The sequence below is a fragment of the Eucyclogobius newberryi genome, unplaced genomic scaffold (assembly GCF_026437365.1).
Source record: "Eucyclogobius newberryi isolate DKJ021-1_F unplaced genomic scaffold, fEucNew1.0.hap1 SCAF_11, whole genome shotgun sequence".
Classification (NCBI taxonomy): Eukaryota; Metazoa; Chordata; class Actinopteri; order Gobiiformes; family Gobiidae; genus Eucyclogobius; species Eucyclogobius newberryi.
The window spans coordinates 18141169-18153964 of record NW_027315735.1 but is presented as its reverse complement, the minus strand read 5'-3'; the positions used below and the strand labels follow the sequence as shown (position 1 = coordinate 18153964).

Below are 12796 nucleotides of genomic sequence, written 5' to 3'. Positions count from 1 at the left end.
AATTCATGTGCAATTCATGTGCAATCTATGTGCTGTCGTGACACATATTCATGTGCAGTTACTGTCGTGATCACATGCAATGGTATTTATTTATTTATTTGTCTATGGGAGTTTTTATTTATTTATAGGAGATCTTCTACTGAAAGTGTTTTTCGGACTTCCTATAAGTGATCTGTTCTTCTGTATCTACCTCTGTATCTTCCTGCGTTGCACCAATGAAATTTCCCCATGTGGGACAATAAAGGAATATCTTATCTTATCTTATCTTATTGTTGTATTTTTTAGTCATTGTAGCTCTCTTTTTTGGAAAAATAATGTGTAACTTGAGGCAATTGTATCACGCAATATGTTGTGACACACTCAGCATATAGTATAAAGGTGGCATTAGATCATGTTGGTGGTGTCCAGACTGAAGCGTGAGAATAATCAAGTCGAAATTTTACCATTACCATTTTTATAGGGATAAAATATTATGTTGCCATTAGAAATTGCATGTTTCTCTTTTTGTTGACCATGTTCCTACTTTTTCAGACAAATGCATCATCTTCACTTGGGTCATATTTTAGTCTTTAATCATTAATATTAAAGATGTCTCATGTTGTCCCACATGTGCAAATGTTGTTGCTCACAGTCTAGTCAAGTGTGTGTGTCCAAAAGGATGAGAACACAGTGTTTTGAAGGGAGGGCACGAGGAGTGTGTTGCTCTGCAGTCTATTGAACAGTGCTGCCTCAGACACATTGGCTTCCCCCTGCATTGGTCATGCTCCACCTCGGGACAATTACAGCCTCAGCACAGTCTTTCCGCTCACTGCAGACACTGGACCCCCTTATGAGCCAGGCCAACTCTTCATCACAGCGAGCTTGAGACAGGGCATGTCTAATCTAATCTTATCTGATTTACTATTAGATACACATTTCATCTTTATGACATCTCTTTGAGGCCTTAGAGGAAGGATAAAGGTTAACAAAGTACAAACGTGTGAAAATGTAATTAAAAAACTGTTTTTTATACAATGTTTTTCATACATTATATTGTCTTTTGTTTCAAGGATTGATCTTGGTTTAGGACATTAGAGTAGATTCATTGTAATCTAGTTTTAGATCCAGTTTAGTCCTTTCCTGGTGATGACTAGTTTTATAGCTGGTTTAGTCCTAGATTAGTTCTGAATGACTTTGTACTTTGACTTTCATGTAGGTCCAGGATTTCTGCATTAGTAATCATTTAGACCATGTTGAGCTTTCACATTAGTAGTTTAGTCCCTGTGTAGTGTCTGTAGTACCACGTTTTAGTCTGTTGAATATTTTTGTAGTGGGACGTGGTACAAACTTTTTAATAATCACAAATTTACATCAGATATCTATTAGCTTTATTCCATTTGGATTAAAAACTACAGCATTTTACTTTGAGCCAAATAAGACATGACCTAACATCAAGCAAGCAGAAAACATTTCAATATAATATAGTATCAAGCATTCCTGTAATGACCAACAACTGTTGGCGAAAGGTGGAAAACAGAAAATTCCAGGTGCACATTCAGGAAAATGAGCTCTATGAACCATTTACAAAACAAACACTTGAAGGCAAGTTGGATTTATGACTGTATGTGCAAAAAAAACTGCTGTAAGAGCCAAGAGAGAGCTGTCAGTGTGTTGGTTAACACTGGAGAGGGCAAGGGTTAAGAGCAGTAATCAGGCCCTGTTTGACTGATGGACCAGGCCGTATCTTGGCCACTGTGAAGCTTGGAGCCACTGAGCTTTGTGTTGCATCTTATCTGCGCAGAATGTCGCAGTGTGTGACCCCTTTAACAAAAAAAACTGGACAAAACTTATTATGAATCATATCAGTGGGCCTATGTAGATAAAGGCTCTTGAAGAACATATCACTACCAGACGTTAGATGGACACACAGTCATGGCACCAAACTATAACAGACCAAGACAACTACATCGCTCTCAGAGTTTAGGGGTCATCTGCCGTCGCCCAATGATGAATGACCCAGTTTAGGTAAACAGCTAATCTGTGATGACTTCAGCATAAACTGGTGCATAGTTTATTAACTGCAGCATTGTCACAAAACATTAATGGAGGCAAGTTTTATGTTACTTTTCACTTGACGTTTTGTGGGATGTGTGGATGTATTGAAGTCTCGGTCTACAAAGCAAGCGTAGCTCCGCAGCACAGCTCACAGGATGCACAGTCTCTGCTCCTCTTCCTCCACCAGACTCCTGTATAAAAGGCAAGACGTCAAATGCAGAAGTTCAATCTAGATCAAATGTGGTAATGACAGTTTTGATATCATGTGATTGTAGACTGTAGAGTTAATGCTTTACATGTTTGTAACCACTTAGGTAATGTTAGAAGACTGAACAGAAGGTCCAGAACCATTAGTGAATTTATTGACATAAATACAAAATATTTTGTCATTATGCTCATATTTTATAAAATTCAACTTAACTGTTCCTAGTACTTCTACTAGTACTTCTACTAATTCAAACTACTGTGTCCATAATGAAAACAATATATCAAATACCTATGAGCACAGCTACATTTTCTCAGATGTAAATAAGCGAGTTCTATGACAGTCTTACATTAGCCATGTGCAACAGCCCAGACACTGAGATGCTTTCACAGGCCATAAAGCACCTGCTAATGGCAACCAGGGTCATTAATGCTATATCGTGCAGACACTTCAGTAAAAGTAAATGAGGGACATTTTCATTTCTTATTCATGCTGTTAATCACGGCTGAAAACATCTAGAGTAAATAAAGAGAGAAGGACACGTTGACCAGGTGCTTGTCTGTGTCTGCTGCGGTGCATCTAAACAGTGTGAATGTGTGAGTTTTGGCAGAAGCTGCCATTAACTGTCTGGAGTGAACTGGTGCTGGCTCTGGTCCAGCTCAGTCCAGACAGTGTGAGGTCCTGTTTGTCCATTCTAATGAGGTTACAGAGGCTCAGACCAGAGGGGCCCTGGGGGTCACACTGTGGATGATTGGACAATGGTAGAAGGACTTTGGCTGCAGGTTGACGTCACTCCACATACCACAAAGACAGATGGTTAAGAAACCCTGCATGGCACGAGTCGTCTTCAAGGTCAAATACAGGAAACAGTCTCATACTCAGAAGCTGCTTCCTGTGACACTGTGATGTCAGCCTTTTGTTTGCAGAAATATCTTACTGTCGAGCTGGCGGATGTCCAGATGGAGCAAACAATATTAGATACACAAAAGGAAATGTTCTTGAACCAAGTCACTGTTGGGGCCAAAGACAATGATGCTGTTGGTGCTCTTATCCACTCACAGTTATATATAATCTCTCATGTAAACACATCGTCACAAAGTGTATCTGCATGTGTGGCATTTCCTTTAACAATCTACTCCTTTTCATTTGACCCTGGACAAAATAATCAAAATGTAACTTATTATGGATTTTTATAGGCTTTTATTTTCTTTCAAGACGGGGGTGGTGGTGACAGGTCGGATTTGATCACTGCTCATAATCATGGAGTGTTTTTGTTGGAGGGAAGGTTGAGTTCTGGTCAGGCTGTTGAGTGACACTCTCACTAACAATTAATTAAACGATAGAGTGATGATCCTCCTATAGAATATGGTCAGAGTATGGTAAAATGTCAGGGGTCATGGAGAATAATGACAACGTGCAAGCATATTTGACTATATATTTTAAAGATGGAAATTGGGGAGGAGTTGCTGCACTAAAGTAAAGGCAGAGTTTGATATCTAATAAAATTAAATAGCAGTGATCAAATCCGACTTGTCACCTCCACCCCCGTCTTGAAAGAAAATTAAAGCCTATAGAAATCCATAATGTGGTCTTGAAATTGAACATATTTTTTTCTGATTAAGTCCCACAAGACATTGATCAACAACAGACACATCTCTGGATTTAATTGCAATCGTTTGTTCTTTAGCCACACAGGCCTACCTAAGTATAAGCCTTCTTCAGCACAGTGTGACTGTTGTGCAGATGTTCACTGACCTGTAGGCAGAGATCTCCATGTCTAGGGCCATCTTCTCCCACACCAGCTCCCTGTAGTCCTCACACTGCTCCTTCATATCAAACTGCCGCTCTGCTTCCTGGTGCTTCATCTCATTTATAGAGCACTGAGCAACACGGCCATAGTGCGCACACACAGAGCACGAGATTAAATGACAGAATCAGTAGAAGGCAGTGGTCCATTACATCCTATGATTACTACAATCAGTTCCATCTCACCTCCAGCTCTGCAATCTCCTCGGCATACGAGGTCTTGTTTACGTCAACCTGCTCCTCCAGTTCCTCATTGTACTTCTCCAATCCTACAAGCTCCTTTTGTAGCTCTGAGACCTTTAAGACAACAACAATTATAATAGTTCACAACTGTAAAATAGGTTAGGCAGAAAAAGAAAGTTATCAAACACAAACATCTCCTTTTCCAATCTCGTCTGTTCTCTGGTGAATAATCCAACATAGAACATTCGGCTGTCAGAGGCGGATGAGGATCTGAGTGACTGCGCTCGTCTTTATGCGAGCTCATGTGATCCTCTGTTTTCAAAACCTGACCAGGACATCCCTTTGATCTGCTTTGGGAGTTAGCTTATCATTACTGGTCAACATGGACATTAGGACAATTTAATTCTTTATGTGTTAAGCATTGATTTCTGTTGCTTTCTGAAAGGGTCAATGAATGAGTTTTGAATGCAATGCAAATCTCTCTATTGCATTCTATTGCACTATGTGTACTATGTTGTATGCTTTATGTACACTTCTGCTTCTGGCAGAAAAATTGAAATTTAAAAATCTATTCAAACTCTTCAGTGGAGGAAATGGCCATTTTAATCCACTGTTGAGCACAGTTGCAATAAATTCTGTCCAGTGTGTACACTAGTTATCCAAAAGTCAATAAGGTCTGCATTGCTCTCCCATCCGACCTGTTGCCTTGTATATACGTGCATATACACACACATGTCAGACCTAATTCTACTGCAATCCTTTTGTTTGGCCATGTTGTTTCACTGGGAGAAACTAGTCCCGGGGCGTCCATCAGGCAGGAGAGGGAGGAAACAGAGCGGATCAGGCCGAGCTGTTCATTGGCGCAGGAGTTAGAAGAGAAGTAGATGATGTGAGGGCCACACTGTGGTTGCTGATGTTTATTTAAATAGCTGAAAGTGGGGCTGGAAGTGCAGTAATGAGAACCAAACCCTCCTGTTTGTAACATGTGGTCAGGTGACAGCTGCGGCCTGACCACGAACGCAGAAGGTTAGTTGCTTTTTTCCGAATGGCGCCCGGGGAGGTTCGCTGTCACATACTGTTGTAATTCCTGACGACTAACTTTAAAAACACTATTTATATATTTACAATTATAAAGACTTGATGAAGGTTTATTTCTCCAGTCCGCGTTATGTGCAGTTTTGAAGGTTGTAAAATACTGGAGGCAGTGTGCAGGGCTGTACTTAATAACTGCGGACAAGGAAGGCAATAAATCCAGTCTGAGCCCCTCACATCTCTGGCTGAAAGTGTCCACAGAATAAACACACTGGTCAGTGGCATCTTCCATTCTGTTTCTCCACTGTCACTCAATGGTATCCGCTCCCTCCTCCTGCTGTGGGAATCCATTCATTTTCACCATTAAAGTCTGATTTAAGGGCTGATGTCTGACACAGAGCCATTTGTGGGCGGAAAGGCCCCTCTTGTCTTGGTAAGTAGTGAGGTGGGATAAGTGTTATGGGAAGATCTAAATCTGCTGGTAGTACGATTTACAGTACATAAAGTATACACACCAGCTTTCCCTCCTGGGTTTGCGTTCTACACTGCAGAAAATTAATAATGCATGTTAGAATGACTTGAATGCAGAATATGCAGCTTTGACTAGGTTTATCGATTAATCAAACCTAAAAATGTTTCTTGAATCTAGACATTACTTTCTATTTAAAAAAACAATGTCAAAACAACTCAAAACAAGATTTAAGGCAATATATTAAATCTAAAATGGAGCTGCTCAGGGGTCGAGTGGTTAAGATGGCAGCACATATGCAGCCGGCTGCAACGTTGCAAGTTCGAATCCCGACTTCGACAATGTGCTACACGTCCTCCTTCGCTCATTTGAGATTCCTTCCTCATTAGCTTTCTTTGATTGTTTCATGCGTGTTTGAATAATTCTGTGTTAACCTGCGTTCAAGGCTCGAGTGCTCATGATGTTTTTTTCACCTACCCTCAATGAGTTTGTATTGTATATATTAAATCCCACCCCCACTAATTCCAACACAAATTTTCAGTTAATGCTCCCTGTGGTTTAGCTTCTCTAGATAAAGTCTGCTGCAGGATTTAAACAATGAACAAGAATTAAATTTCTTCACTGTAGGTATTGAAGATGTGCATTTGTACTTTTTTAAACGGTCTTAAGTTTGTAAAATGTTTTATTCCCTCACTTATAGTATTCCATAGTCTTACTCCACTAGAGGAAATGCAACATCTTTGTGCACGTCTTAATGTCTTGATGAATTGATTACCCAATAAGAAATGGCCCCTCTGATGTGACTGGTCCCTACCTAAAGCCCAGCACCTGCACCAATCTTGAATCAGTGCTGGTGCAGCCGCTACAGCTCAGTGACAGCATTCTGGAGGTTCTGAGCTGAGGTGAGCCATGTTCTGTCCATAAACTGAGAAGGAGAAACACTTATGTGTACACACTATGTTTCTTCTGTATGAAGGTTAGAGCACAGGTCCAATTGCAATAGCTCTTTTAAAACAGTAAGAGATCAGGGTTAGGTACAGTTTATTTATTACTAAATACTCACTTTTCATAGTTTGCACTCTGGATGTAAGTAAGGATGTCATAGTAATTGTCTCATGTGGACACCAAAATAAATTTTAAATCATGTGGTGTGTATTTGATTTCGCTATAAACATCGCACTAGAAAGTTGAAAATGTTTAACCAACGTGTGATGCAGAGTTATGTAAGGCATCTACACTGTTTCTGCAATAATGCCACAACTTATCTGTTAAAGCCCGCCCAAGGGAATCTTACATGAACCCCATTATAAAAAGGTTCAAACTTGGCTTTATTCCTCTGCTGTGAAATAACACTAAAAACGCCCGAAGAACAGACATGTTATTTTAAATTGTGTGTTGACCTTTTGAGATGGGGAGTGAGACGAAAGCCCACTCACCAGAGCCTTCATTTCACTGATATCCTTTATCTGAAGCGGGCTTTTGACCATTGACCCAGCAGCTCTCCCAGCTTCCAGTAGCTTTCCATCATCACTACTGACCATGGCAGAGGAAGAAACTCCACATTCAAACTGCAAGGAGAAAAAGTGTCCCAGATGGTGTCATTGTTTCTGAATTCTCTACATGTTGTTTATAACAGACAGACAACTGGAGCAGAGTGTGTGCTATTACAAGTGCAAGACGGAGCAAGGCTATTTAGAAGACGTCCACTACAACACTCAAATAAATGTTTAATAATTTTACAATTTCCCTATGTAAAATGAGGAAGCAGCGTCTCCACCAGTTGCAGTCAAGTCTGGGAAGGCGGCCCCTAGTCTGATTACACCCTTGACCTTTGAACTGGACAGACACAGTCATCCCAAAGGGGTCAGACCCAGCGGTGCAGAGACTTGACCCCAATATGCCTCTTTTACTCCCACATTCAAACGTACAGGAAGACAAAATGGAGGGGCTCCGTTTCTCAGGTTTTTCCTCTTATGTTGTGTTAAGAAGTAAAGAAAACAAGGGACTTCTTATATTCTTATACAGTTTGTGAGAGATGAGATTTGCATGTGGATATGACTGGGCTGTTTAAGAGATGGAACAATGAATACTAATCACAAATGTTAAATTTACTCCATTACATACAATTCAAAATTATTGAATGAGTTAGGATGTAAGAATGGGAACATGATTTCACCCTGTGAAAGCAGCAGTTACATCTGTATGCAGGAGATGCAGTGTGAAGTACTTGGCCTTCCTGACATGTTCATGTGTTTTATGCTACACTGTACCTGCAGGCTCTCTGCCAGCTGGCAGTAGTACTCCTTTACATCCAAGGCTGAAGTGATGTCAGGGATGCCAAATTGAATGGCTGTCACTTCTCCTGTGGTCCCCTCCGCAGGCTCCAGAAGACTCTTCACTGTCTGCTCATATAATACACAAACATATGCATTTACATATTAGGATAGGCTTATTGTGAGGGTTTTGTGTACAGCACCTTTGTGTAATTAAAACCCCATTTATGATAGAAAATAAGCCGTCAGCAGGTCCACAGGTTCTTCTTGGGAGAATGTAACTATCTGAAAGTGCTGATAAAAACTACACAAGATAAAACAAAGGGAACTTCTGTTTTCATTTAGTATTCAGCCGCACTTCCCGGACCGTGAGTTATTGAGCGTGTCCCAGAGGGAGTGTGTTAAACACTGGGCGGCCGTGCTTTGCAGAGGAACACGCAGCGTGATGGAGATGTTGCTGCCTCCCTCTCTCTGCAGCACGGGTTGACATGGGAACCGGGAAGATTGTTTCAAACAAGCTCAAAAGGAACAATCCGAACCCCTGTGTATGAGCTTGTCTGTTTTCTGAAAAAATAAAAATAAAATCATGATTATCCAGGACTGTCTTTTATTAAAGCACTTCTGGTAACAAGAGAAGGGCCTCCAACACATGCCAGATAAAACACAATACAAATAGATTTAGTCTCGCCAATAAGAAAATGATTGATGAAGAAAAGATTATTTAGATATTTGTTTACATATTTTGAAACTCATCAACCTTGGATTTTTTGTGGTATTGTGGTAATAGATTTTATGTACAATATACTTTTTTCTGTTCCACTTTTTCAGAAAAAAACAGTTTGTATGCCATTGGATTTGCATTTAACGTGCTGTGGAGCCTCATGAATCCCTAATATGGTTTAAGACTAAATAGTGATTTAATCCTCTCTCTATATATATACACATATGTTAGTGTCAACAGGGCTGTTTGGGCTTCAGTTCCTCAGCAAGGTGAGCGGGGTCATGTTTGTCCCTGCCAGCCAGGGCCCGTCTCCAACACTCCTGTCCTGACCTGATATTTAGAAACTTTACGCCTATAAAATATTTCCGTGGTCCATGGTGTTAAATGCGGCCTCCCTCTTACCGTCTTGTGTTGGCCTTCCATGTTGGCCAGCTGCTCTTCATAGATAACCACTTGCTCCCTCAAAGCAAGACATTCAGCAGCCACAGCATCCACCTCCTGCACAGAGAAATGGGAGGCAAAGTTTACAAGCAAATAGAGAAGGTAAATAAGGGGGGGTTGCATTGATGTATTGAACTACTAATAAAGTTGTACATGAATAAAAACAGCTATTTTTCCAATCTTTGTTTCCCTTAGTGCAGGTATCCACCGCAATGCAGAGGAAAAAGGGGAGGAGAGGGAGGCTTGCAAAGGCTAACTAGACACAAAAGCCCTGTCCACCAATTTACTCACCAGCAGGGGTCCTTTGCACATCCACTCTTAAAAGAAGCGGATTAATCGACATCGAATGCAATCACACAGTGCAGCTAAAAACTATTTGGACCCCATGCAACGAGGGTTTGGTGGTGAAGTTGGGGAGGATGGTTCGGTCTGAATGGCAGTAATGCTTTGCTGATTGTGGTGTGGTTCAATTATCAAAAGGCTGTATGGTTAAAGGTGCACAATGTAACTTTCTAGTGGGGAGGGGGAGTCCAGCACCTGCTTGTATCCATGGAGAAATTGTCTAAAAAGTTCCGCTCTATAGTGTTAATCTTGTCTATTTATTAGAGGTGTTATTATTGCTCAAAAACACTTTAAAAACGTTCATCGTTGCAGTGAGCAGGTTCACCACTCCACGGATCTGAAATGTAACTTGCTTGTCTCTATGGTAGATCAATAAGTTAAACGCGACATACTGTGGAAATTCCAGGAAAAGCAATAAAACTTCATTTCAAATAAATAGAACCCTCCCACAAGATGTTACACTGTTTGTCTCGGGCCTCAATTACAGGGTTTAGATGATGAACGGCAACTGTCCTAAACGTCAAAGCAAGATCCTACACTGTCCACCTGAAAAAGAATAATGTATTGATCTAAGAATTACACGATAGTTCAATTCAACATGCTGTTGTTGTTTTTGTGTCATCCAAACATGCCAAACATCACACAAGAAAAGAACCAGAACACAACAAGCTGACACACATTACAGAAAAGTGCATGATTTTGCCTGTTTAGTACCAGTGAGATTACTACAAATAGCGGTAAATGGTTACAGCCACATGCACGCCTGTCTCCTACAGTGGGTAATGAGCCTGTGGACTGTGCAGGATCAGCTCATCTGCTCTGTGCTGCTCTTTCCCACCAAGTCATGTCACCCTCCACCTGCTTCCAATACGGATACAGCGCTCTCAGCCAGAAGGAAGATTACAGAGTGTATTACAGGCTGTGTTACATCTGCAATCCAGATATTAAAACTTCCCTTGAACCCCACTGCCCGAGAGGAGAGGTGCGGAGGATTGAGTACACTAAGCAGGGGCAGAGGAAGATCTAGACACGTTATAATGTGGGTGTGCAGGGGTTACAAGGCCACAGTGTGGGACTGCAACTGACAGTGGACCTGTAGGAACTTTATGATGAATTACTATGCTGCCATCTAGTGGTACAGAAGCATCATTACACGTAACAAAAGTGTAGTTCTTTTAGATTGTATTACTAAGCTATTTCATCATATTTTAGTTACTTTACACAATTGATAGAAAATAACTGCTTATTCTAATCCAGATTTAACACAGACTTAATAATATAACTAATACAGTGGTTTTAATATATACTGTGTGCTTTCAAAGAGTGACAAGCTTTTCAAAGCACAAAGAGTAAAAGCTGGGGTACCTGATTTTCACACTGCAAAACCAAAAGTAGGTATTTAAATGTGTCTAGTTCTCACAAACCCGTGTGGATATTATTGTTGTTAATATCCACCAGCATTGATTTCCAGGTGCAGGCTCAGATTTAGAAAGTTTTTTTTCCCCAGATGGCAAAGTGAATTGTGTGGACTGCCCCAAGCACAGCCAATCAGAGTATTGCATTCAGCTCTTATTTCTGGGTTAACAAAGAATAGAGAGAATACAGACAGCATGCAGTGGTCTCATATTTTTTACTGCTTTTACAATATACTAGGTAAAGTGTATTGTTTGTCTTCTGCATTTCTCCCATTCTTCAGTGCACCTCTAGAGCTTCAGCTTGACTTGATCTGGACTATATAAATATACAACTATATAACTGGAAGATTTTACCTATTGGGCCGCCTTTGTTTTAAGTATTATTTTAATGCATTACCCACACTGCGGACAAAAAATGTGGCTGCACCTGTGGACTTTCAGACCATCACCACTCACTCATCACATTCACACAGGGAGATCAGTGTGAGAACACACTGATTTGAGGCTTTTTAAAAGACTGCTCCCTAATTAAAAAAATAAACATAAATGCCTACTGTATATTGCAATATCATAAGGCAAAAATATGACTTGTAACTATGCATTTAATCATATTGAAATATTTTTTTCATCTTATTATGGCCATAACTAAAATAAAGAATGAGGTTGCATTTAATGCAACTTCATTTTCATGTTTGCCTGATTAACTTATCATAGTTATAGTATTTAAACTCTCTCAAAGCAGTTCAGTTCATATACCTCTGAGACAAACTGGCGCTCCTGTTGGACCAGTATCCTCTGCTGTGTGGCCTTTTCAGAGTCCAGCTTCAGATGATGCAGCTCTTTCTGCAGTATCTCGCACTCGCACAAAAGGGCATCCTGAACAGACAGTACAGATTGTTTTGCGAACGATCACTCTCTGCTGTGAAAAGCAATAGAGACAAGGATGCTAGAATGCCTGGGCACATGTATGTGGATTCCCATGGAGTTTCTAAGTGAGAGCCTAATTTAGACATGCCACTGCCCATGGAAACATCCAGCAGGGCCCTACCCTCTCTGTGCGGAGCCTCTGCACCACTGCATCCAGGCCAGAGTCAGGCACAGCCACAGAAGAAATAATGGACCCCTCTTTTCTGCTCAGCTTGTTCTCCAGATCCACAATCTGACATTCAAGAGATTCATTTTCCTCCTCAAAACAATGGGCCTGAAGGGGACACAGCAGAAGCATCGGTTAAGACAAGTATAAGTATTATTGTGACTACCTTAAATGGTTAGTTCATCCTCACCAATTCAATAAGCTTGACTAAGCGGTCATTCAGAGCAGCAATGATATTCCGATCTTGGACAAATCTGGTCAAACCCTCTTTGTTAAGTATTCTGGAAGCTACAAAGTCCAACTTGTCACAATCACAATTTTCAATGGCAGGACTCCTAGGAGAAGATACATTATTAGAGAGATTAACTCATTGTTTATATTTTGTTTGTGTTGATGCCTGATATGTTCAATACTCCACATAACAACAGAGCAAGATTTATACACTGAAGGAAAAAGAACACTGACCTGGCAGAGGAACGGTACTGTCCCCCACACTGTAGACTGGCCCCTCCACTGCGTGCCCAGACCTCTTCGTCAAACAGCTTTCGGTATGAAGACACTCGGAGCATGGCCATGGCTTTGAATCGATTCAAACCAGTTCACCACAGGCAAACAGTAGCAGCAGGTCAGATGTGAGACTTTTATAATCTCAGGGACTAAACAATGTGGCACAGTGATGTAAATCTCACAGCACATTCAATAGACCTGATATAGAGTCAACATCATCCAGAGAGGATTTTACAAGTACATGAAGAGTGAGCTGCCAAAGCCTGTGAAATGGG

The 12796-nt window shown here is 40.8% G+C and overlaps 1 protein-coding gene across 1 annotated transcript; it reads right to left on the bottom strand.

The window, feature by feature from the left end:
* Nucleotides 1-1368: 1368 nt before the first annotated feature.
* vimr2 (vimentin-related 2) lies at nt 1369-12762 on the bottom strand. Its single transcript, XM_072436538.1, has 10 exons — nt 12480-12762; nt 12205-12349; nt 11970-12122; nt 11678-11797; nt 9126-9221; nt 8000-8131; nt 7166-7297; nt 4232-4342; nt 3995-4119; nt 1369-2225 (listed from the first exon to the last, which is right to left on the bottom strand). The coding sequence occupies exons 1-10, from the start codon at nt 12587-12589 to the stop codon at nt 2183-2185; spliced, it is 1167 nt and encodes a 388-aa protein (XP_072292639.1). The 5' UTR covers nt 12590-12762; the 3' UTR covers nt 1369-2182.
* Nucleotides 12763-12796: the final 34 nt, after the last annotated feature.